Here is a 27,892-nt window from a genome sequence, read left to right as displayed (position 1 = left end):
AAATAAACGAAATCTCTTCTAGAATGATATCGATTTATGGCCTTTCTGCATATAAAACATCTTTGGAAATAAACAATAATTCTCCAAGTTAAATTTTTCTTCTTATGTAAATAACTATTACGGGAGATGAAATGACACTATTTAGTGAAGCGCTAAAATGTCTGTAACGGAGCGAGGCCAAAATTTGGTCCGTTACAGATTTGCCGGCCCATCATAAAAAAATTATAAAATAATGTTTTATAATTTTTTTTTTCAAAGTTTCATTCGTTCTAAATTACATTGGGCATTAAAGGGTTAACCTAGGTTCAGAGAAACTGGCAATATCTCGAATTATCATTTGTTTAAGAAAACAACAATAATTAATTTAAGCCGTAATTCCTAATCCCTAACCTACATTACAATCCCTAACCTACGTAAGTTACATACAATACAAGTAAGTAAAGATTTCATCATTGTGGTTTACCTTAAATAACACGTAATCAAGTATCCTACCATCTACTACATCTTTTTCACTAATTGACTTGACAAATTCTACGTCAATCTCTACTCATGTGTTAGACCACATTGATGTCATATTATACTTGACTAGATATAATAGAATTTAAATTAGCTTCATCTACGAAGTTCCTACCATTATTTACATAATTACATCTTGAATAGACGAGTTATCTACATACTATATTAACACTATTTACAAAGTTTTACATCTCGCCATATGTACTTTTTTCTTTCTTTTCCTCTTCTGTACACAGTACCAAACCAGTCTTCTCAAAATGTTCACAGCTGCTATTAACTTTTCAATGTCCGTCTTATTTCTCAAGCAACTGCATCCCCTAGCTTTCTGTTTTCTCCACTTATGTTCATATTTAGATAGAGCAGACTTCTTCCTATTTCGTTTCTTCATTGGTTTTCCTTTCCAGTGTCGTCCTTTCTTCTTCCAGACACCGTGCTGTTTTTTCCCGACTTCTCTCCCTTCTTCCTTCGAAAACATACATGTCCTTTTAGATTTTATTTTCTGCCTTTTTCGACTACGGTTCAATTCCTTCCACGGATTTTCTCGGATTCCGCTTCTCTTCCTCCTTCGATGTCTCTTAACAATGTCATACCATCTTTTTCTTGTTTTCTTTCGGAGTTTCAGTCTCACTGAAGTTAGCAATTTTGTTCTTTGTGTTTCACAGGCTCTCTCACATAAATTCTTCTTATCTTTCTTCTTCATCATCCATGGGTTTCTCCTAGTTTCACACTGCCCCTTAACCTCTTTCGAGACTTCTGAACAAGTTTTCTTATTGAAGCCGGAGTTTAACATAATCCTTTCCTTGAATTTGATAGTATCCTTCTTCTCCGCTTCCTTCCATTCCTTGATCTCTCGCCTGGTTTCATCCTGGTCCCTTTTTATCTCTTCCATAATATTTCTCATACCGGCGAATTCCGAAAATTTTTCATCAAACCATTCTGCCAGCAATCTAAATTCAGGTGACACTTGTATACTTCCAAATAATGCTACGTTTGTAGACCTCCGAGGATCACAATTACATCTGTATTTGACCTGGGTTTCAATATTCCCAGAAACAGTCTTTTTATCTTTAGATTCTGTCATTCGGACATTAACTAGCGGGTTCCCCAACAACTTTTTTCTCCTCGCCATTTTATAAGAATTCAAAAAATATAGTAGTTGCTTTCGGATATCGCGTTTCCTGGTTCGCTCTGGATTGGAACCCCTGAAGGCAATTATGGCGGTTTAACATATACAGCGTTTTTTTTAAAGGAATAGATTGTCAATGACGTAAACTATATAGGAGTAGACTTGCAAAGACGAGTACATTCATCTTTAAAAACTATCTGTATATATATATATGTAGTGGCGATCATTAAGATTAGGTCAACATTGTGATTACTATTATTCGGGATTCTAACACCAACTTCCATCTGATTCAGTTCGGCATACATTTGGCTCGAACTCAAAATAATCTTTATAGGTGGAATCCATATATACAATCACTCGTCGACTCTATATTCATATCAGCCATCTCATACATATCACACAATATACAAATATACGGTACACTACTTCAAGCCTCAACCAACAAAATAAAATACAGTTTTGACGTCATCACAAATAGATCATATTATATGCATTTTATTAACTTAATTGCATTTGTTGTTTAATTTACAAACGAACGCACGCATATATAAGTGCGTATTAGATGATCACTTAGCACATCGTAAGGTGAGATGAAGTAGTTGAGGAGACCCGAAACTTATTTATTCAGACATAGCTTCCATCTTATTCATATCACAAGAAATACACAGGACACTGATCAATAATAACCATTAACAGGAATATACAAACTTTCTCAAGATTTATCAATCAGTGAACTACACAAATTTAACGTTTTTCACTATGTTCAGTTCATCGTTGTATAATTAGATCTTTTAGATCATACACTTTCAATCAACAACAGTATATATATTCTTTTCTTCATTGCACGGGTTCCTCAACTTTCCTCTCACCATTGCGTACGAGTTAATAAAACATCTCATCTATCATATCACCAAACACAGCGGTTACTTTCCATCTAAAGAACTGCAGCGCCATCTAGCGGATATCCTGGCTGGGTCGCCATTTTATAACATTATTCTCTTCTCATTCGACAACATAGAGAATTGTTACATCAATCAATAGGTTCAGGACATCGCTTCTCCAGATTCGCTTCAGACTGGAATCCCTGACTGTATTTACGGTGAGCTACGGTATTCAATATTACAAGGCGTTTCAAAAAGGGCAGGTTTAGTCGACGTAAGCATTTTCATAAAATCGACTTGATCAGAAGTGTGTAGCTACATAACAGAATGACTGTGTACAGGGGCGATCATAAACTAAGGTCAACGGGGTTACTCATCTACTACATTGGATTCAACACCAATCATTATTCAGTTCGGCATACAACGGCTCGAACTTGAAATATTATATAAATACGTGGAATCCAGTTTTAGCACCACACGCCGACTCTAATACATACATATATTTCAACCATCCAGTACATGTCAGAGATAAGTATAGATACTTTTACACTACTTCATAAATCTATCCATCAAATAATAACAGCTTCAACGTCGAAACTTAACTTCATTATGGCAGTTTATTAAATTACTTGAAAGGTTATACGCCTGTACATAACCATACCAGAAAGATAGAGATGATTGTATTATAAGGTGAAGTGGAGAAGAATAAGTTGAGAGGACCCGAAGCTGATTTACTCAAACATATAGGTAAAACTATTCATTTCACAATATAATTGCAACACTTGATAACACTAGTTATTAACAGAAATGAACAGAATCCCCGTTCAACAAATTATTTCACCTTCAACGACATTTTCTTAATTACAATTTTGTTGTCGTTAAACTAGATCAATATATTTTTACTTCTTCTAATCAACAACAGTATCTATATCCTTTTTCTTCTCTTCTAATATGTTGGATTATAAACCTAACATCATAAATATATTTACAACAGTCGAAAACGGACATAATTATATTGTAGAATATTACAATAATCAGATTTATATAGATATTCATAATTTTAAGGAAATAGATTAAATAAGAAGTCTAATTTTAAACGTTAAAATAAACGAAATCTCTTCTAGAATGATATCGATTTATGGCCTTTCTGCATATAAAACATCTTTGGAAATAAACAATAATTCTCCAAGTTAAATTTTTCTTCTTATGTAAATAACTATTACGGGAGATGAAATGACACTATTTAGTGAAGCGCTAAAATGTCTGTAACGGAGCGAGGCCAAAATTTGGTCCGTTACAAATTGCAAGAAAATGTATCAGTAAGTTATTTCTTGTTTAGTTATTTGTTAGTTCCGGCTACTTAGACAATTTGCCATAGTGATACAAAAATATTCAATAGGTAGTCTAGAAAGTGGGGAAGAGGGTCCGAGAAGCACCCCTTGGGATTACCTGGAACCATTTAATTTTACTAGACATTTCTCATTTCAAAATATCAAAGGTGTTTTATTTTCTGCCATGTCTCCGAATTAAATAAAGTATGCATATGGCCATACTGGGCAACCAGGCGAAAGCCGTGGTAGCTAACGAAGAATACTGTAGCTTCCTGTAGAGAAAACGAAATATTTTTTTTTGTGTTTTATGTATTATATATATATATATATATATATATATATATATATATATATATATATATATATATATATATATATATATATATATATATATATATATATATGAAGAAAATTTAGAACCTCTTTACCTTCAATTATACAAAAAATATTACTACGTGGATAGGAGGAACCCTCTTTCCTTGAGATGACCTATTACCTAAAATAATTGGAATTCCTAGTAATAAGGAAAACAAGCTGAAATTTCTGTTTGTTGTACTTGAAAAGCAGTTTCGGATGTAGAGGGTAAAAGCTGGGGGACTAAATAGTGTTAAAAAATAGTGCAAAATGATGCGACTAAAACACAGTTAGGAGTATTAGTTTAATGTTTTCGTTGCCAGGTAAACTAATTTGGACATTTTAATAGAAGGAAGCACCTACAGTTTCTAACTCTACTTACAGTATTCAACACTACAGAACCTTGAATGTGCATTGTATATACCATACATCTTACTTGCGTTATTACTGTTATAGACACTTCCGAAATGGGGAAGTTTATAATACTGAGGCGTATCTAGAAAAAAAAAAGTGTAATACAATAAATGTTCCTAATATGCAATAACCTGGTGTAGTGCCATTTGAAGAAAAAATACATGTTTATGTTGTGTTCACAACACTGTTACTCTGATGGTATTGTGCAGCGACACAGAACAAGTGAAAAAGATTCAGGCGTATTAAGCTATAATTTCTCATTTTTCGACGGCCGCGGTGGCTCAGCGGTAGAGCGTTCATCTCTTGCTTGCGGTCACGGGTTCGATCTAGGGTAATCAAGTCTAGAAGGCTTAGGTGGGTGGGTCATGCAGCTAGGATGGAAGAAAGCAGAAACGCTTCCAAAGTCTTGACTGGAAGACCCATCGGAAAACGACCATTAGGAAGACCTAGACGCAGTTGGATGGACAATATTAAGATAGATCTCGCAGAGATAGGAATCCAAAGTAGAAACTGGATCCAGTTGGCTAAAGATAGAAGCCAATGGAGAGGTTTTGTAAACGCGGCATTGAACCCCCTAGTTCCATAAGCCATATAGTTAGTTAGTTAGGACCAAGAGGATGGTGGCTGGGTGTTATTACCAAGTAAAATTTCATCTAAATTTGAAAGGTGGACGAAAAATCGAAATTAATATAAACGAACAGTATTATATAAATCGCTTAAAAGGTGCAAAATTAGACATAAAAACCTAAAAAGAAAAGACCGCATCTCCAGCATGTGTATCGGTAAGGATAATCCCAACATATGTCCGTCATGTGCAGTGGCGCATGCTAATTTTAAAAGCTTAGAGTAGAAGAGTGATTTAAGAGCTGGGGAATTTTGAACTGACAAGCCGTTTTAGGATTTTGTAAAATGAAATTGGTAGAATGAGAGATAATGGTATTGGATTTGGGTTGTTTAGTGAACAAGACTGAACATATATGAATTCACTGGTGTAACTACTTTTACTGCGCCCTGATCGATTGATCATCGATTTACTCATACCTGCTCTTTCCTCCACGCATTTCGGCTGCAGTTTTTACTTATCTTTTTCTTAAGTTATCACTTTACGAAGACACTTATGTGTCGGGTGGTTAGGATTGCGTGCTACAGTGAAATTTAGAGCTGTGTCGGTGGTAGTTCACTACCAGAAGGGCCACCCCTACCGAATTGGTCTAAATGGAGTAGCCAGACGAAGAGTGTTCTGGGAGAAGGCAGCAGTTCTCCAGTAGCCAAGTTGGCGGAAATCATAGTGATTGGTACGGCAACTTGCACATTAGTCCCAGGCGTGGTCAGAATGACTTTAACGGCTGGGATACTGCGGGGTGGAAGGCAACGGGAAACCACCACTCTATTGTCCCTAGTTTGCTGGCAGCAAAAACAGAACATATGAACAATGGTCTTTCGCAGGTCAAAAGGTAGTTCCGGAGGTAAAATATCCCCCCATTCGGATCTCCGGGAGGGGGATGGCTTGGGAAGGACTATTGGACGAGAAAGTAATAATGGGGGGAAGACAGACAGAGAAAGAAAGACAGGGAAGAGCAAAAGGTTTAGGATAGGGACATGGAACGTACGTACTATGTTACAGGGAGGAAAATTAGAAAATCTTAAAGAAGAAATGAAACAAAATCATTTAGATTTGGTAGGCGTTTGTGAAGTTAGATGGGAAGGTAATGGGGTATTGAACAGCGAAGGATATAGAATGTTTTACTCAGGTAATGAAAAGGGCGGTCATAATGGCGTAGGAATAATTCTTGGAAAGCGCTTAAAGGAGAAGGTAGTGAAAGTAGAATGTATTGATGATAGAGTTATGATGTTAAGACTTAAAGGGAAAACGAAGGATCTAGTGGTGATACAGACATATGCACCGACGACTTCGCATGCAAATGAAGAAGTAGAGGAAAATTATGAGAAAATAGAAGAAATTATAGATAGGGAGAAGAAGGGTGCATGCATAATTCTAATGGGAGATTTCAATGCAGTTGTGGGAGAAAAACAGGAAGGTAGTATCGTAGGCAAGTATGGTTTAGGCGAAACAAATGAAAGGGGAGAGGGACTAGTGAATTTCTGTAGGCAGAATTCACTAGTAATTGGGAACACTTGGTTCAATCAGCACAAGAGAAGAAGATATACATGGAAATCACCAATAGACGGCGGAAGATATCAGACTATGTTATGATTCAGGACAGGTATCGGAATAGCTTAAAGAACGCAAAGACCCTTCCCGGGGCTGATATTTTCTCTGATCATAATCTTGTGCTGGCGGAAGTAGATATTCAACTGAAAAATGTAGGCAGAAGAAAAGTAGGTAACAAAGTGTTGAATACTGAAAAGTTGAAAAACGAGGAAATAAGAAATCTTTTCGTTGAAAAATTCGAAGAAAAATGTTCAAACGAGGAAAGGATAGGCGCAGGTAGTAACGCACGGTGGGAACATATTAAACGTTGCTTACAACAGGCTGCAGAAGAAGCAGTAGGTTACCGCGAACACAAAACTGCTAAAAACCCATGGGTTACAGAGCAGATGTTTCAAAAAATGAGGGAGAGGAAGATGTGGAAACAGGTTGATACAGAAGAGGGCAGAAAGATGTACAGAAAGTTAAATAATGAATTACGAAGAGAAACAGACAGAGCGAGGGAAGAGTTTTACAAAAGAAAATGCGAGGACATAGAAAAATTAGAAGGAGTTGGGAAATATGAGGAAATGTACAAGGAGGTGAAATCGATGGAATTTCGGAGGAAACAAGGGGGTATTATGATGGCAGTAGAAAATAAGAATGGGAAGGTAGTCAGCGAGAGAAATGAGGTCATAGGAAGGTGGAAAGAATACGTTGAAGACCTATATGAGAGTAGGGATAGACCGTGTAGCCTAAATGTTGAAGTAGAAAATGAAGTAGGCGAGGATGATAAAGGATTTAGTATTCTTCGGGATGAGTTTGAAAAGGCTATATCCGAGATTAGGAATGGAAAGGCAACCGGAATAGATAACATACCAATCGAATTCATTAAAAATATAGGAGACAAGGGAAAGAAAGAATTGTTGCGACTATGCAATGAAATATATGAAACAGGAGAATGGCCAAAAGACTTTCTGAAAACGATCATGATACCGATGGCTAAGAAATCGAACCCAAAGAGATGTGAGGATTATAGAACTATTAGTCTCATATCTCATGCAGCTAAAATTCTGCTCCGAATACTGAACAGAAGGTTATATGGAAGAACAAATATAGATGTTGAGGAGGAGCAGTTCGGGTTCAGAAGAGGCAAGGGCACAAAAGATGCTATTGGATTATTAAGGGCGATCGGTGAAAGATTTATAGAAAAAGGGAAAGAGGTGTATGTTGTATTTATTGATCTAGAAAAGGCTTTTGACCGCGTGAATTGGGAATTGTTGTTGGGAGTTCTAACAAAGATAGGGTTGGAATGGAAAGATAGAAGACTCATAAGAAACTTATACATGAACCAACAAGTAAGTGTTAGGATAGGGGAAGAACTGACGGAAGAAAGTGCAATTGGAAGGGGAGTTCGACAAGGATGCTGCCCCTCGCCAACACTATTTAATGTCTATCTAGAAGAGATAGTGAAAAAGAGCCTACATGATGATGATGGCATTTCGGTAGGAGGTAGAATGATTAGATGCATAAAATTTGCAGACGATATGGCGCTTCTTGCAGAATCTGAAAAGAAAATCAATAAAATGTTAGAAAAAATGAGAAAGGGCTTTGAAGAATATGGGATGAAAATAAATGTTAGAAAGACAAAAGCCATGGTGATTGGAACGAACGGGTCTGTGTCAAATATAAAAGTAGGAGGGGAGAAAATAGAACAAGTGAATAGTTTTCGATACCTGGGTAGTATACTTAGTAATGACATGAAATGCGAACGTGAAATAAAAGCAAGGATAGGAATGGCGAAAGAAGCCTTTAGGAGGAAGAAAAGTCTGTTTTGTGGGACCTTGAATAAAGAGTTGAGAAAAAGACTCACAAAATGCTTCGTGTGGAGTGTTGTACTGTATGGGGCGGAAACGTGGACATTACGTAAAGGTGACGAAAATCGACTGGAAGCCTTCGAAATGTGGGTGTGGAGAAGAATGGAAAGAATTAGTTGGGTAGAACGGAAAACGAATGAGAGAGTGTTAGAAATGGTGGGTGAGAAAAGAACACTTTTAGATATTATTAGGAAGAGGAAGAGAAACTGGTTGGGACATTGCCTAAGAAGAGATTGTATCATGAGGGACGTCCTAGAGGGTATGGTGGCGAGAAAGAGAGGGAGGGGGCGAAAGAGACTGCAATTAATGGATGATATTAAAACAGAAAGATCATACGTGAAGACGAAAAGGTTAGCGGAGGACCGTGGAGCATGGAAGCTTCTCAGCTGCGGCAAGTGACCTGCCAATAACGGCAGAATACCTATGATGATGAAGTTATCACTACATACTTAATATGAATTATGTTCATAGGAAATTAAATTAATATGGTTTACTGTACTTAATCCAATTTAATAAAGACATAACGATAATAATAAAATAAAATAATACAATAATAAAAAGATGGTAATAAAAACTGAGTTCTTTTCATGGTAATCGTGGATTCTCTCGTGTTAAACAATATGGCTTTCTTCAATGCCGCCTCCAGAAGGGCGGAGATAAATACGTATTATGAAACTCTGCAGTTCACATTTTTAGTTAACGAACCAAATATCGAAAAATGTCTCACGTTTATTTTTCAGACCTGCGCTCCGCTAAAAGTTCCTGAATCCGCTACCGGTATCTTTTCTTGCCAATTAACTGCTAATAGTCCTTTTTGAAATGTTTTCAAACGTTCTTTGCATAAGGAACAGTTTTCAGTATTCATTTTTTTTTTACCCTTGCGGCCTTTTACTTGTGCGCCTTGGAGTAACTGCTCTACTCGCTCTATTGTAGTTACGCAACTGTATGAATTTGAAACAGATTGTGATGTTAATGGAGAAGAAAATGGTAAAAAGGAAAAGACGTATGTACGGAAGGTTAAATTTATTTGTATTTGCATATAGTTTTTGTTGGTTTTCCATCTTTTTTTTTTGTTGATTGTTGTTTTTCTATAGGTTGTTTTTCAATTGATAATTGATGGATATGGTCTGAATTTGACTTCAAAGCTACACATATGAGAATAGAAATGTTTTGGCGGCGATGAACTTTAGCCGACATAAGAATACTTTTTTTTAGATTGATGAAACATTTTTAAGAAATTTATAGCAACCTAAAGATAGATAATGCTCCTAATAGGTTAGTACAAGATTCAGATTTTGAATTTTTGATTCTTTGTGGGTACGTTTTTGTTGTTTCAATATGAATTTTTTAATTTCTTTTTACTTAATTTTCTAGTTGGTTTTATTTGACGTTCTTTAGGTTGTTTGCTTCCAGTTTGATGAATTTTAACGTGCCTGATGAAAGTGCCAACTACGTAATTTGATCACAAATAAGGTGATGATAGGAATGCGAATAAAAGAAATAATTTGCAGTTTTATTAATTAAGAAATATATGAGGAAAGTTGACAGAAAATAAAAATGCTTTTGTGTTTGAAATGCAATTGAACTCTTAGTGAATTGAAAGAAATGAAAATTAAAATATGACTTTAACATTGATTTAGCGATGATAATTTAGAGTTCGTAATTTTAATTTAAAAAATATTGTTTTCACTGAACGAAATCCAATATTTTGAATCCCAAAATTTGTAAGAAAAATAATACACAATTTATTGCCAAGACACGATACCTGCATAGTATTGTAAAGTATGTCAGTGTCCCCGTGTAGATACTTACATCATACAAAAGTTCATTGTTTTTTTTCTATTAGTTTAAAAGTTAAACGGGCGTTTCAAAATAAATTGTCCACCCCTTTGCTTGAGCAGGAAAATATGCAAAAATTAACATTTACCATATTAAGATACAAACGTCTGATATGAATTTGGGAGCTTAGACCCTCTCTTTCATGAAAATTCTGCATACGCCACTAGTCCACTATATCTATCTATCTATCTATCTATCTATCTATCTATCTATCTATCTATCTATCTATCTATCTATCTATCTATCTATCTATCTATACAGGGTGTCCCAAAAGTAATTGCGAAAAACGAAACCACAGATTCCTGGCACACAAACAAGAAAAAATGTTTATATGACATAGTCCGGAAATGGACAGGCGCGAAGATAGACAGTTTCGAATGTGAGGGAAAGGAACTTCACACCTGCCAGCAGAATAATGACAGAAGCTAGGAAGGTGGTTCAGAAGGACATAAAAATAATATCGGCTTGATGCATTAAACGCATGTTACGTAACTCCGCCAAAGATTCTCCATATTGCATTTAGGGATTCACCGAATGTCTGAGGTAATGAAACAGTGCAGTAAAGATGGAAATCATACAGAAGAAAAGTTGTTATCCATGGCACGATTGCACACATGTACAATGCGAGACAAAGCAAAAATCTCTTAGGTTGGTTGCATAATCTCAGGGGGCAATGCAGAGTGGAATGCCAGTAGAAACTTGCAGAGAAAGGGTAGATATAAAAACAAGTTGTCCCATGTAATGAAATAACAGGCAGAATCTACAACGCTTTGTTTTATTTGTAAGGTAATACGTTACACAGAGTAGCACTGCAAACTAACGTGCTAACAGTAAACGTACCTACAGAAGATGTTCAAAGTGCTGTCTTCCCACATCTACGCAAAATGCTAATCGTGAGTTTCGAATGCGTTTCATTACTCCCGGTGTGTTGCATAACTGTTCATACCCATCTTCAATGCGGTTTTGTAAAACGGCAAGCGTCTTTCCCCCCAAATTATCTAACTCCGCCCCTGTCCTTCATTTTTCGCCATTACTTTTGGGACACACTATATATATATATATATATATATATATATATATATATATATATATATATATATATATATATATATATATATATATATATATATATATATATATATCCAGAAATATATAAACTAGCTATTGTTCCATACTTTTCTTTTCAGGGGCCGAGCAGTTCAACGTGACATTGAATCCTCGGATTGTTTACGTTAGTTTCATCGCGTACATGTGTCTTATTTTCGGAGTGATGTTGGTAAGTAATACGTAGCAGAGCGTAGAGAGTTTTACAATTAATTAATAACTAACGCTGCCTCTTTACATACAATAAAGAGAATAGTACTACATTTTAAAGATATTTCAATAATATTTACAATACTGACTCTTTATACACACTGAAGTATAAAAGAAAAGTGACTATGTTTGACTACACCGCTTGGACCACCAGACAGATCTCGATCAAATTTTCAACATAAATGTGGTTCGACCCTGGGAATGTTCTTATCATTTTACTTTGACGGTGGAACTAAGGGCAGCAGGAAGGGAATATATATATATATAATTTGGTAACTATTGAACCACGAAACCGGCATCCGTACACCTTCATCTCGTCGCATACTATTTGATATGATGTTTCTTCATACAATTCTAAATGGAAAACTTAGAACTGAAGAACTAATCTCTAAATTTAATATTCGGGTACCTGCAAGAAGAACTAGAAATAGTGAACTACTTCATTGCAACACGCCTCGATTATCAATTATTCAGCTTTTTGTTCTATAGACTGGCTTTTGAATTTAACTCCATTGCTTCCGACGTGGATACTTTTAAATCTGAGAATGTATTCCGACAGGAAATTATTACTACATTTATGGAACCTTAGTTTTATTTCAATTTGTTATTGCTACACTTATGAACTTTTATATAGCTTTTTGTTTATACTTGTTATTATTAATTTTATATTCTATGTTATATAGTTTCAGTGTGAAATGGCTGCCTTGCTGTATTTGGAACTTTGGCAAATAAGTAAATAAACCGATCTCGATCAAGGGCATAGCGGAATAAGCATGTGAAAACTGCCCTCAAGCATATCTGCACCAAATTTACAGTATTGATTAACATTTATGAGAAACTCAGCTTCCAAAAGTTTCAGCCCCCGAAGCGCTTTTGAAGGCGGTATTAGGAAGGGGGGGGGGAAGGAAAATTGAAATTATGTTTTTTCTCCTGAACGGATCAACCGATTTGCATGAAAAAAAGATGTTAGGTGTTCTCAACAAGAGAAAAGTCGGAAAATATTTTTTAAAAATTTTTTGGGGTTCCGAATTGGTCATTTTTTTTTTTAAATTTTCAAAAAAAAATTTTTTTTACTGGAAGACTAACTGGGACACCCACAATTTTTAATGTGTCTAAAAGGAATTACTTTCAACAGCAATAAACGACAATAATAAAAATTACATTATATCTGAAAATAATTACTACTTTCAATGGCAATGAAGAGCGACAAGAAAAACATTATATTTAAAATGAATTACTTTCGAGGACAATAAACAGCTGATGTTTAATAAGTTCATTATGCCTAAAAGAAATAAATTTTAACGGCAATAAAGCAATTAGCTTTGTTGGATTACTACTCTTTTATATTTCTCTTGACTAATCACTGAATATTATTGACACGTATTAATGTTGGTTAGCTTATTTATACTTGTATTTATTAGTGCATTTCTTTATTTATTTCTTACTTGCAACTCTGTTTTACAGGAAAACTCAATGCTCGTAGGCATTTTCCTCCTCTGCCAAAGCGTTTTGATGTTTATCTCGAGTTTAGGACTGGTGATTCTTCTAACAGATGAAGGCTTCCTTGGACCCTGGAGAGAGTTTATTCGAACAGGTAGCATCAACTTCTATATTTATGGTTTCACTTAAAGTATTACTACCCGGCTATTTAAGGCGATCGTAAAGCATATTTATTGCTCATGCGTACTCTTAGAACACGCTGACCATGTATTTAAATGTAGATGGCTAAATATAAACGCGAAAGCAATAAAATCGCTGAGAAAACGTCAGCTCGAGAGTATTTGGTGCGGGTCGGAACAATAGACTGCCTGCTGTTTAAAATATTTCAAAAGGAAGGAAAAAAAGGAAAGACGTGTTGCCAGGCAAAGGGATTGTAGCAAGAAACAGCTGCTTGGAAGATGGTTTGTGCAGAATATTGGAACGCTGCTATTACACACTTGGAACTGGCAAAAAGACCTGGAAACCCTGACTGGCTCACAGTATGATTTACACATCTGGTGAAAGTAAAATTACTGAATAGCCACTTTGACCGCGTTCGCTACAGGGGGTAACGCTTTCTCGACTAGCCTAAGACTTAATGTACAAGATCTATACCAGAAAATTTGCCTCAAATCCTTCAAAGTAGTCGGATTGGCCTTATGTGCAGTATTTTTACACGAGGAGTGAGGATTGATGTATGCTAAGGGCAGGGAAGTTTTTAACCTCTACAGCACCCTAACACTTCAAATTGTTACGCCCTCCACTATTTCCAGAGCAGCCCCGTCATTTAGATATGACCTTGCCAGTTTTGGTTCGGGAAGGATTTTTCCTTAACTCTCTTACTCTTTTCCCTTTATTTGTTTTTGTTCTTTGGAGAGTCTGTATTATCTAAATGGAGGTGGAATTCATACCTTATGTAGGTCTCTCATAAATTATTATAATTAAAAAGTGCACAAGAATCACTTCCACAGTCCCGGTTTCTGTCTGGTAATATCAGAAAACATGTAACTTTCCTAATATTAGTACAGTTGATAGTTTGCTTTCACCTCTATCCAGTTATCCTCACACAACTGTCCTTAAGTATTAAGTATCAACTAATATAAATCTCTATTTTCAATTAACAAAAGTAAAATTACACGTATCACATTTACATTAACCACCGAGATCTAGTTTGTTTTGTAACCAGCTAGCTCAAATGGAACGGAAATTATGTTTTTTTTTTGCACCAGCGTATTTTAATTTTTCCTCTTTTTTCGCCTTCCAATTTTTTGCGCCCTTAAATATTTTGGGCCCTATGCACATGCCTAAGCGGAAAAGCAACCCTGGCTAAGGGGTACATTGTAGAATATTTTCGAATGTTACCTTTACTACCTGATGTTGCTTCGGAAGATCAGATTTCTAGATGAATCAGACGAGGAATTTAGAGAGTGCTATGGTTGGTTTGATGAGAGACAAGTGAAACGGAACTAAACTTCACAACAGAATACAGACCTCTTTATATGATACTCCGAATCATCTCTCATACCACGGTATGCATTGCCAATCGTCAAACTTGGGAGATATCACTGAGGATTGGTAGCAATGTGTTTGGTCACGTCTGGGCTATTGATAACTAATAAGATATTTACGATTCTATTTTTCTCTCTCTTTCTTTAGAAATAGTGATAGCCTACAATTTCCATTAGGAAATACGTACCGCGACTAGGGTTTCCAACTCTGAAAAATAAAATTACTCTCTCCCTCTCAAAATTCCCTATGATTTAGGCTTAAGTGTAAAGTACCTCTGTTCGAACCCATCCATGGGAACGAAATATACTATTTATCGCTATAGTTATGCTGCATAATTATGACTAACTAACTATATACTTTTGTCTCTATTGTTGAAAACAACGTTTCATAATAAAATCTAATTGTTATCAATTTTCTTATGGTAAATAAATGAAAAAAAAACTGAAGAAAATTGCCGCTTAATGTAATACAATGGAAATTTGTATTTGTAAAGGCACTGTTGAAGAATTTCAATGTTCGATGTTTTATTCTGCTATTATAGATGTCAAAATACCGGTCAAAAAGGGTTGGTAAGAAATTTGTACCCGTCATCGACCTTAATCAAATTAACAGCAATACTTCCGGTCAGGCCGGTGAAATACCGGCCAGTTGGCAACCCTAATCGTGATTTAATTTCTCGCACTTGGTTTTTAACTAACTATAACTTGGTTAAAATGATCTATAGAAAACTATGCATGATTTAGATTATCACATTTTCAAAGTTTTGTTAGAGTTTCACTACGTTACACATTTTCTTTTAATAACAGCTTTCAGGAGTAAACTTCATGTAACAGAAATATTCATACACACAAAATAAATGAACCTGTTAGACTATAAGCTACACATGCTTCAATGCCATCTGCTAGCGACCGGCTGAACCAGCTTAGAAACGAATAGACGATCAGCGCGTTAAAACTCCCTGTCTTTAACATGTGTATCATAAGATTTCTGGACCTAGGGGCCGTCACGTCTTTATTCACTTGGCTTCTCAATTTGCCTCACGACACTGGGTTACGCCGAAAATTCGGGTTGCACCGGCTGGGAATAGAAACCGAGACTATGGTTGTGAGTCCAATGTAAATAGCAGTAATTAATAAGTATATACTAGAAAATACGAGTAACCAGAACACATTAAAACGAAGGAAGAGACAGAAAAATACAACTACTGGTCGTAAACATAAAACTGCAGAGAAAATACATTATTGAATACTGTAACCAAAAACTATATTAAAAAAAAAAACTCTATTCATACTAGGTAAACCCTACCTTGGTCTTGTTAACGCAGTCATGCCATGAAACACACAGGTTAGGCCTACTTCTGATTGCACGAAGAACTTTCTTTTATGTTGTCCACATATAAGTGATTTGTCTACTTAACGATTAATTTCAAACAGTTTAGACGTTTCCCGTAATGATGACATCAATGTTACCTCAACTGTAACACCTGACGTAATTGAATTACTCTTGCAGTTGATAGAGGTTAGCTCTTCTATGCGGGCTTGACGAATACAGTTTCAGAACAAGATGAGACCGGTGGTATCGCGTTTAGTTCAACTGGTAAATCAATCTTCCTCTCCCCTCACCCACGTTCCTTCTGCAAGTGGGGAAAATCAGTTTTGTATTCACTCAAGTAAGCGCCACCGCCTAGTTCATTAGCAGACCACAGTTGATAATACGTAGTATTTGGATTAAATGGCAAAGTACAGTAAGTGAAATATATTTCTGTCTTTTCACTTTTTATGACCTGAAAATGGTCTTCAATAGACAATCGAAAACTTTGGATGCAAATGTAATTTTTCGAAATTAAGTAATCTTAAAGGCAGAGTGCAAAATATCAAGTTTATTCAAAGAAAAATAACAGAAAATTTTAATTCTTTTTGTAATACTCAAATGAGTAAATATAAAACATGTATCTAAAAATGTATTGAAAAATGTACTGTTAATAATAGCCTACATACACACTTTCAAGCACGAAACATTAAAATTTGTTACCGTATATGAGAAAATACAGCTCAGCGCGTTCCTTTAAGGTAGGTGGAAATTCTCGACTTTAGTCAATAGATGACAGTACGTTTCCCGTAATTTCTCACGTATTTAGTAGGAAGCGGGAGTTTGAAAATAATTCAATCAAATTCAAGATATGAATACTCAAACTTTATACACAGCGCCGTAACTTAGATTTTTCTTGGGGGAGGGGGACAACCATTAATACGGGTATATGGGCCCCTAGAAAAAGTTTTTCTAATTCTGGGCCCCATCTTTTTCTTACTCTTATAGGCCCCGGACCCTGTAGGCCCTCCTGCACGGCAAGGTCTGCAGGGCTGTTACTTACGGCCCTGGGCCCGTGCCATACATGACAAATTAATTAAGGAGACAATATTGACAAATCTCAAAGCCATACGAATAAATATAATATATTTCTAGTGCCTCTACTAGTAGACATTTTTTTGCTGAAATGAGGCCATGAGCCATTTTTGTTTTATTTACCTTTCCTGTGCTGTTTTGTTTATGTATTGTGTTGAACAAGGGTGCCGATCCTGGTTGACCGGGGGCCCGTCCCCCCAAAGCTCATGTGGGTCCCCTTCAATATTTGGCATAATTTGAATGCAAATTGTCTTAAAATTCTCATATGTATACCTTCTGCATCTGAATGGGCTCCCCCAAATTTACAGAGAAATTGGCGCCCTTGGTGATGAACCTCTTTCGTGCTTCATTTGTAAATTTTATGTTCGTATCGTATACGGAATAAGAAAATTTTGTCTTAAAACGGGCCCCCCTCGAACGGCTGGGATCTTCCCTCGGGAGACAGTTACCCCCTGCACCACCCACAAGTTATGGCCAAGGTGACCAGAACTTCTACTTTCAGAAACGGGACGCATATGAATCGGCGACGGGGGTGGGGTGACTTCCACATTGCATTTGGGACTCAGCAGTGTTTTCAAATACACAAGTAAGAATGATAACACAGCGTTTCTAACTTAAGTACTACCCAACAATACTTTTAACTACTTCAACACTCAGAATTCCCACTCAATTTCCACTTGAATCACAGAACACTCAATTCTCATTTGAATATTCAGAAGTTCTAGGCACGGCTGAATCTTCCCAGTGAGTGTTGGTACGGAAGAGTGTAGAATTAGCATTGACCATTTATATTTTGAATAATAATTACGGGACACCTGGGTCATGTTTGCTTAAAAACGGGACATTTAGGCGTCCCGTTTGAGAATCAGAAAAAACGGGACAACGGTTGAAAATAAGGGACTGTCCCGGGTAAAACGGGACGTCTGGTCACCTTGGTTATGGCCCTATTTATACAAACACAATTTCAATATATAACCAGATAATAATTTCTGCAATTTTCTTTTATTTATTGTTAAGAGTAGGCCGTTCTCAATGTTACTTTTTTTGATAAATATATTTCCAATAATAAGTGTCGCAACAATGAAAGAAACATAAATGTGCAGGAATTGTTCTCTGATTATTGATTCACTTTTTTCCGGGAAGAGGGCAAAGTTTCAGTATATATCTATTCAAATTCATTGAATTACAGTATCGCCTTCGGAATTCCAACGCCTCAGACAGGGTTTCTTTTAGAATGTTCTTTCTGATCGGAGGACGTTTTACGATGCGTGGAGGGGAGTTAATCAGTGGTGTATTTAGAGGATTTGGACAGGGCCGGATTTAGCATTTTGGCGCCCCTAGGCCCAATAATTTTTCCGCCCCCTAGTCTGGTTAAAGTTACTTTCCTAAAAACCTTTATTAAAAAATTATATCAGGCCTATATATGTTAATTGCTTAAACACCACTCCACGATGCAATTTTATCATTGCAAGTTTCTTGAGGAATTTACTTGGTTCTGGGCTTAAGAAAAGACCGTTAATGTATTAACAAAAGATTGGTGAATAACTTTGGTTTTGTTCAATTTAGCCATTTGAGCATATAAATAAAAAAAAAACTGTAGTAAAAAAAAGTAAATAAGTAAAAAACAGCCAGTTCTCCCGTGTTTGAGATTAATGTTGTAACGAAGTTGATGCACAATGTTGAAAAATAGTTTAACTTTACCAACAATTATTTGTTCCAATGAACTTCAAAATCAGAATACTTTAGTAGCCTGATTTTTTTAATCAATTCAAAAAATATTTTGTTACGGCTATTTATTTTTATTTCTAGATATTTTTTTTATTTTTTTTTCTCTCGGCCGTGCGCCCCCTGGGAGCTTCCGCCCATAGGCTCGCGCCTATTGGGAAATCCGGTCCTGGATTTGGATCCCTTCTTGCCCGTAAAAGCTAAAAATTTTTCCGTTTGATTATGTAATACATAATATTATAAGGAAAACAGATGGACACTGAGATGTTACCTGAAAAACTAACAATTATATCCAAACCAGACACAACAAGATTGCCCAAAGATAAATCTAGTTTATATCACTTTCAGTGCATTTTGAGAAAGCTTGTTCAATTTCCCGACTATCAGTTGCTTACAGTATAACAGACATATGGAAAGTTAAGATTTATTGGCAATATTTGAAGATTCATCGGCCATTTAATCAAACGGATTTTCCAAACATTCACTCACGCCTAGTGCCAGTGGGCGTCAAATGGCACCCATTTTATGTGCTGATGACGCAGATCGGCGTCCTTATCAGATACAATTGTAGGTTTCTCTTTCACGACACATGGATTGAGCTTATATTAGTATAGATGGTGTGTAGATAATGATGTCTTTTTGTCCACTGTAGGCGTGGTTTTCTTCTCCCGCATAAATTACATTCGTAACGCGCACAAGATAGGAAGAAATACTTTTGCTAAAAAATAATTTTCTGGCATTTGGAATGAATTATGTGTCTAAAATGGCGGTAGTTAACGTGTTAAGGAAGGGTTTTAAACTAAGAAATCTGAACACTATGAAATTTTATAGTATATTTCTAGTTATACACTTATTTCTCATTGTATTATCAGCATTAATGAAATAATGAACAGTACTCGCCAAAATTAAGATAAGGTAATTCAGGCACGTAGCCAGGATTTCGTAAGGGAAGGGGGTGACATGAAATTCTGAAGGCCCAGGAGCTTGATTAATCTAAACTACTTTACTATCGACATATGTTGGTTTGTTAGGACAATAAAATGAGGATATGTTGGTAAGTATTTTAATAACAAACTACGAAGAAATCTCGAGTAAAATAATATTTAAAAAAGTATTGAAAAAGATTTTACCTTATTTACGTCCTTTCTCTGTTTATTCAAATATAACAATTTTCTTTTCATTATGACCTGAACTATTATAAAAAGTACATATTCACTATTATAAAAAGTACATACTCAATAATGTCTTGTAAAATATTTTACAATATCTGCGTCCCTTTCTCTGTTGAATCAAATGCTAACAGAACTAACTTTCCACATGAATTTTTGTTTTTATTATTCCGTCAACTACGGTCGGTTCCAAATGACAGGGTAATGGAGTAGTAGAAAATTGTTTTTGAAATAACATGTTTGATACAGCAAGGATGCGATGACGAAAAATTATGATAAAAAATGTCCACACTGTTACACAACTGGCATTATGCTTTCAGAAGCTTGAAATCTCCCTGACTATAAATTCTAAAAAATCGGTAACTTTTCAAGAAATTTCAAATTACCTGGCTCTTCCAGGATATCTCGCTCACCTCGCCACCATGTATTGCAAGTAATACAAATATCCTCATAAGAAAGAGTAAGCAAAAGCTTCCTGTAGTTTTTTTCTTTTTACTTTTAACGCTGATCCTTCTTTTTCTCATTTCATTTTGTTTCATCCTTCCTCAATTTTTTTCATTTTTAGTCTCGAAGGGGGGTCCGGCAACGTGCTACGTGCCTGGGGTAATTGCAATGTTTTCTATTGAAGCCTACGCACAGCAACACCATACTACAACATATTAGGGGGACCAGAAATACTGCTTTTAACGGGATTGTCCCTTTTTCCAGAAAACCGTCTGGCGTTCCGAGAAAAGTGCAGACAGGACACTAAATGTCTTGTTTTTTTTAATCACCCTATTTTTGGCTCTTACGTAACATTGTAGAAATTTCTTGTACAAAACTGAAGGCAAGACCAATCCTTCTACAAGAAATTCAGTCATCAAAAAAATAATGACATTCGAGAGACAGTCAATAACCCTAATCTTTCTTTCTGTTAAATCTTCAAAGATAATGTAAAAATTAAAATTGGAATAGTATTAAATAAATAAAAAAAACTGATTATTTTGAAAACTCCAGATTTGTTGCTCACTGGCATGAGTGACGATGTAACAATAACTAAGTGTATTGTCAAGTTACGAGGGGATATCGTAAAGTTTTAATTATCATAGTCAAAACCTCAGGATACAAGAACTCTTATCACTTCTAGTCGTTAACCCCTCTATATGTAGTCACTACCCATATTTACAAATTTCTCCCAGTATTCCTTCACTTTACGAATACTGTCCTTGTAGAAATCTGCACATTGTTTTAAACCACTCTTTCACCTCATGAATGACGTCATCTCTGTTATCAATGTGGCGACACGCAACGTATTCTTCATTTGGGGAAACAAGGAAGTCACTGGGTGTGAGGTCGGGAGAATAAGGCGGATGCTGCAATACCTGGAAGCCACACGCTCTTGCTTTCTCGACAGCAACTTGAGATGAATGAGCTGGTGCTTCTGAAAAGGTGTCAGCAAACGCGGAACCCAGTGCGCAGATACCTTAGGCCTGTGAAGTTTGTCATGGATAATTTTCATGGATAATTGAGACCAGCCTCATTCATAATAGTTTGGATGGTTAGACGTCTTTCTTCGAGAATTAAACACTCCACTTTCTTCACAGCGGCCGCATCGTCAGTCAGAGATGATCTTCCTGGTCTTGGGTCGTCTATGAGGGACATATGACCAGTTTGGAATTTCCTTTTCCACTTTACGATCGTGTCATAAGATGGACAATCATTGCCATACATAGCCTTCATCGTGTCATGAATTTGTCTGGCATTATTATCCTTCAAATGCAGGAACTTTATCACACTGCGAGTCTGAATCTTATCCATCTTGCACTTTGGTCATTTCTGGCACACAGTATTAAAACAAATTACGATCATCAGGAGCTAATTTCCTTAACATCATGCAGATAAGAACCAAACATAACACACACTGAATATCATCATCATATCTTAATAACTTCCTGGTGACAATTAAAACTTTGCGGTACCCCCTCGTATGTGGATAAAGGTAGGTTGGTTGGATTTTCGTCTACAGTCACTTCTAGCGTTGAAACCATTAGTCTACATAGGACATACAATTAGGTTACATAGAGTTACCATTAGCCTAAGGACGTGCCGACTATTACCCTACGTATGCCTATACCATTAGTCTACATATGGGTTAGTATTAGCCTACATACAGTTGATCATTAGCCTATATAGGTTCTATCATTCACCTATATATACAGGGCCGGATTAAGGGAGGGGCTTAGGAGAGCTATAGTCCGGGCCTCCACTCTGATAAAAATCTCAGCTGGCTGTCTAAAAAGAATAATACAAGATACAATCATCACCATACGATAATATATACCAAAAATATGAAACATAGTCCTTAACGTTCCCACTGTACTTTCACAGAAATGTATTAGGCGAAGTCAGCAGGGGCCACATATTTTTTCTAGCCCCGGGTCTCCAGATGTGTTAATCCGGTCCTGTACATATAGAATACCATTAGTCTACATAGGGTCTACCAAGTATATTGCTAAGGCATGTTTCACTTTAAACTTTTACAGGGTCAACACATTGCAACATAAAACTTAATGTAAACTCAGTTTAGTTCTGTAGTAGTCATTATATAATTAGCCTTTTCAAAATATAATGCGGGTATTTCTAAAAGTTTTCACACTGTCACTTAAATATTATGACAATGGCAATAAGCCCTTCGTGGGATATAGTGCCATCTGCAGAAGATATAATAAACCAGTTCAACATTCTAGCACCGAGAGTTCGTTGCAGACAGTCATTTGAATCAATGTATGTGCACTGGGGTAACATACTACATAAAAACGCTTCAGTCAACACGACTCTTGTTACCGAAGTTGCAGTGAAAGAGTGTGGCTTTGAGGAGATTCAGCATCTACCTTAAGCCCAGTGAAAGACTGATTTCGAGGAGATTTACCACCTACCCTAAGCCCAGTGAAACACTGTGGCTTCGAGGAGATTCAGTACCTACCCTAAGCCCAGTGAAACACTGTGGCTTCGAGGAGATTCAGCATCTACGCTAAGCCCAGTGAAACACTGTGGCTTCGAGGATATTCAGCATCTACGCTAAGCCCAGTGAAAGACTGTAGCTTCGAGGAATTTCATCATATACTCTACAGCCCAGATTTAGCACTGCAGTTTTAGCAACAACAGCCATGTGGACTGGAGCGTTGTCTTGCAATATGTGAGTTCATTCAGTGTTGCAACAGCCCTAGATCTGAAGTGGGCTGAAAAATAGTACCAAATTGAAACAAAAAGGGCTGAATTCATTATTTTATACCAGTGTAATGCATGGCTCAATAACATGAAGCTAAAAGAGGTAAAGTTCTAGAACATTCTCCGCAGCCCCCCTCTTCCAAGAGTCTAAATCAAGAAAGTGCTCGTTTTGAAAATGTCCAAATAGGACGACCCCGAACAACCGTGGAAGTAGATGATTTTTTTTCGCACGTAGGAAGTATAACAGAGGCCGCAAATTAAAAGGGAGAAAACAGTTATCATCTTCGGTATGTATTGTAGGGAAACCAAACGCGCCTCTATTTCAAAGTCACCAATAAACCAAAACAGTATTGTGGTCATATAAAAAAAATAAATAAAACAAGCAATAAATCAATTATCTCCGAGTTCGTGTGTAAACAATACGTTATAATAAAACATAGAAATATAAATTATTACACCGTATTCTCGCTTATTTCACGACCGAAGGAGGATAATAGACGATAAGAAGGATATAAGGTAAGTAAACTGACATTTGTAAAAAGAAATGTAAAACTGGTCCAGCGTCCTAGAACCTTCCCTGAAAGACATCACAACACATTATTAATAATTTTAAGTGACAGTGGTATCTATGGTGCTGAATTGGGTAGAATTGTACCAACTTTTTCACAAAAGGGGCTGAAAATGCCAGCGTGGAACCAACGGGCAGATGAATGACAAAAAGGGTTGAATTTGGTACAATTGTACCAAGTGTGGCAACAGTGAGTTCATTGCAAGACTAATTCAAATGACCGCCTCCAAAGAACTAACGTAGCTAGACAGTTAAAACTGGTACATTATTTCTTTCATAGATGGCACTAAATGCAATGAACGACTTATTACTATTGGCGTGACATTTCAGCAGTGTTGCCAATTTGGGGAAAAAGTCGCTAAATCTAGGGGATTCGTCTTCCAGGATAGCGACAAAAAATAATTTTTCCGATTAGCGACTTTTTTGGTGATTTTGGGATGACGATCTGGCGACTTACTTAGAAATCTAGCGACTTTTGTGCTTCGAACAATTTGTCTTAAAATAAGTACTATTAGCTCGAATCAGTTCAGATATAGTATGTTTATTTTCCTTTTGCTTATTTGAATCAGTGGAGATGTTGAGCTGGGAAAGTACATAATATTTATCTCCATATTCCCGCTTTTATTACTGCTATCTCTTACCTTCTAACGGGGACCAACTACAGCTTTTAATGTCCTTTAGTTTACAGAGCACAAATAATACATTACCGATAGCAAACTGATTATCTGTAGAAGCGTGAGTAGAAGTGAAGTAAGATTTTTTCTAGACCTTTAATTTTTTCGTTTTTCTAAACTCATTTTTGATTTCGTTGAAGCAAAATTGATCATAAAGTTAAAAATATATAAAAGTGAAATTACTGTTAGTTATATATGAGTCTTTCATATACGTTCTTGTAGCCTATATAGTAGTAGGACTTTAATTGATCAGGTATCTTTTGTATATATATATATATATATATATATATATATATATATATATATATATATATATATATATATATATATATATATGTATGAAAGTGGCAAAAACAAACGAAAATTTTTTTAGCGACTTTTCACCCCAAATTGGAGTCATTTCATCTCCTGTTTAGCGACTTTTTGTATCAACTTGTTGGCAACACTGCGTGTGAGACGTTAAATTTTTGGAAATCCTCCGGTAACAATCACTCCAGTAAAAAATATTTAATTCTGTGACATTTATTAAAAGTTTATTTGTCATCTTTTTTTTTTTTCTTTTTCAGCAATTACAACTCACAACTTAATCCATGCTTATTGCTATTTTACAAATGAAATGTAAGGAATAAAACCTTTACAACCTAAATAAAAATAAACATTACAACATGTAAGATGTTACGAAAATATAATATTTCAAATATTACTTGTGTTCGTGCATGGTTGCAGCAAACTTTATTTAAAAGATCAGTTCAATTCAATGCATGAAATGTAAATGTTTGTTATCTTAATTAAAATATTTCGGAAAATACTCTATGGTCTTTATTTTCCTTTTGTATATTCATATTACTGCCATAACCAAACGATAGGACAAATCATTTTTGTAAATTTCAAATTTTAGTTGTAAGTATCGCATATTAGGGGAGACTGGGATATTGCCGAACACGGGATTAATACTGAACACCTCAATGAAATGAAATGAAATCTTTTAGTTTAACGTTCCACGATTATGCCTGTTAGGCTAAGGGAGACTATGATTACAGGCAGTGGCGGATCCAGGGGGAGGCGATCGGGGCGATTGTCCCCCCACAGAAGAGGAAACTCTTTATTTTATATATATAAATAAAACCCTCCCAGAGTTTGAAACTGTTAAAAGTAGTTCTAAGTAGCAGTATGACAACCCACCGCCTCCCCAGAAGTCGTTCCTGGATCCGCCCCTGCTTACAGCAAGTGAATGATGATGGAAGAATTTCTGGAACGATAAGCAGAGGAGAAAACGGGAATACCCCAAGGAAACACACGGACACAATGTTGTCTACCACACACGGTGTTTGTCCACCACAAAGCTCATTTGGCGCGAGCTGGTTATGTAGTTAAAATACGCACATTTGGCCCTCGATGCCGTCTTCGACTCCCGGTGGGAACTCATATCGTTCAGATCCAACGTTAATCTATAGGTCCATGTCTCATACAGACTCGGTACTGAGCGGGACGCTCAACTCCAAATGAACCAGTAAAATTCATTTTGTGTTGATTGCCGATCTACGTCGTCGAGAAGTCTTTAGAAGGCAAGGACATCAGTCACGAGGTTCTGGGTTTGAGTTCCGGAGGAACAAGTATTCGGGCTCGAGCCAAAATTTCTTAAAGGTTATTGGACGCCGGCCAATCATGTTCAAAACTGCTCAGTCCGAGCTTAGAGTTGTCACAGCTCATTCACTATCGAGACGAACCGAAAAGTGAGCCGAGCCGACAGTTCACCCAACCGCGCCTATGGCTCACCCGAGTCAAACCGAACCGAGCTAATTACTCACCCCAACCAAGCTGGTTTGAGTCATCAGCTCAGTTAAGTTGAGTCTAACAGAGTCGATGGGTTCGTTTCAACGGATCAGGATCGAGCCGATGACTCTCATGAGCCGAGTTGGTGGCTCATCCCAACCGAGCAAGCTCCAACCATCGGCTCAATTGAGCTGATCGATGGCTCGTCCCAACAAAACCTACTCGAGCTATTTGCTCAGTTGAACAGAGCCCACCCGGTTGACATCACTATCTAGATTGGACTTCTGCTTGGGCTCTTAAATTCGACCATACAGGTCTCAGCCTTGACGGTAAGAACTATAGTATATAGGCCTACATATATTGGAGTTCACGGCATTTGAGGCTGTCTCGTTATAAAAATCTATTATCGTCTTATTTTCGAGACGAGACAAGATACACTAAAAGTACCCCACGATATGTACTAAAAGTATGGACGAGATGCATCCCTGTCGTGAGCAACACTGAAGTCTTACATTTGTCATGACTTTCGCTTTCCAGTCTAATCAGGGCATGATCTCAAGACAAGTTAAAACGAGCTGAACGAACGAGCCATTTATCAAACTCGACTCGATTCGACTCGGATCTTGACCTCAAAACAATGACTTGATTCGGAACTCGACTCGAGAAAATTACCTTTGACTCGACTCGAAACTCGAGTTGTATTCGAGTCGAGTCGAGGTTTAGCTCGACTCGTGCCTATCCCAAGTTTAAAGTGTCATAAGTATAATAATATTAATTCTTATTCAATCATATTTTATTAAGAACTGATTATTTTCCAGAAAAATAGTGAATACGTTTCCGCTTTATAGTACTCTCAAAAATATACACGTGATTTTCCGTTGCTAAGAATGTACGAACACATGAATTATACTTGTTTCTAAATAGTGGTCTGCTTTAAAAATGTACATACTTTGTGAAACATAAGATGTATGTTTTGTGTAACATATAGTCATTATTATAATGGTTCCTTTGTTAATTTTTATGTTGATTATCTAATACTAAATATAATTACACTCCACATATTGTGCACGAATAGTTTAAGTAGAGACCGGATGTTTAGGCATTAAAAACCTGGAAAATAGACAGGCAAATATTCACTTAAGAATTAAAAAATATTCAGTAAAATGTAACTCGAAATAATGAAGATAAATACTCAATACAATTCGAAAATAAATTCAAGCCGTAGCTAATGTTGAAAGAATAGAGAAACATATCTGTTTGTTAATATCTTCTTTTAGTGCATATATAAAAACGAAGCTGGACATGTATTCCATGTATATTTGGTAAATGCATTCTCTACAGCACTTTATCATACACATAACAGTCCAAATTTTATACACTTCATCAGTACACACAGCAGTCCAAAATTTTACAGCACTTTATCAGTGCGCATAGCAATAAATATTTTTACGGAATCTTCTTACTACAAACAACACTTATATTTCTCGGAAGAGGCAAAATCCTTTTTTGAAATACTAAAAAATATTTTTCCAATAAAGTCTTATTTTGAAGAAAATTCATAAAATAGGCAACATTGAGCACTAA

General features: G+C 36.3%; 1 protein-coding gene across 1 annotated transcript in view; it reads left to right on the top strand.

The window, feature by feature from the left end:
• Window positions 1-25,340, top strand: part of LOC145683273 (uncharacterized) — an 86,771-nt gene extending 61,431 nt beyond the window's left edge. The window contains exons 5-7 of the mRNA XM_081754639.1: window positions 11,675-11,763; window positions 13,266-13,395; window positions 25,102-25,340. Coding sequence (XP_081610765.1) covers window positions 11,675-11,763; window positions 13,266-13,395; window positions 25,102-25,157 — 275 coding nt within the window. The 3' untranslated portion in view covers window positions 25,158-25,340. The remainder of the gene's footprint in view (window positions 1-11,674; window positions 11,764-13,265; window positions 13,396-25,101) is intronic.
• The last annotated feature ends 2,552 nt before the right edge of the window (window positions 25,341-27,892 follow it).

The sequence above is a fragment of the Thermobia domestica genome, chromosome 4 (assembly GCF_964235325.1).
Source record: "Thermobia domestica chromosome 4, izTheDome1.hap1.1, whole genome shotgun sequence".
Taxonomy (NCBI): Eukaryota; Metazoa; Arthropoda; class Insecta; order Zygentoma; family Lepismatidae; genus Thermobia; species Thermobia domestica.
The sequence above is the reverse complement of the archived record's forward strand: the minus strand, read 5'-3'. Positions and strand labels throughout refer to the sequence as shown.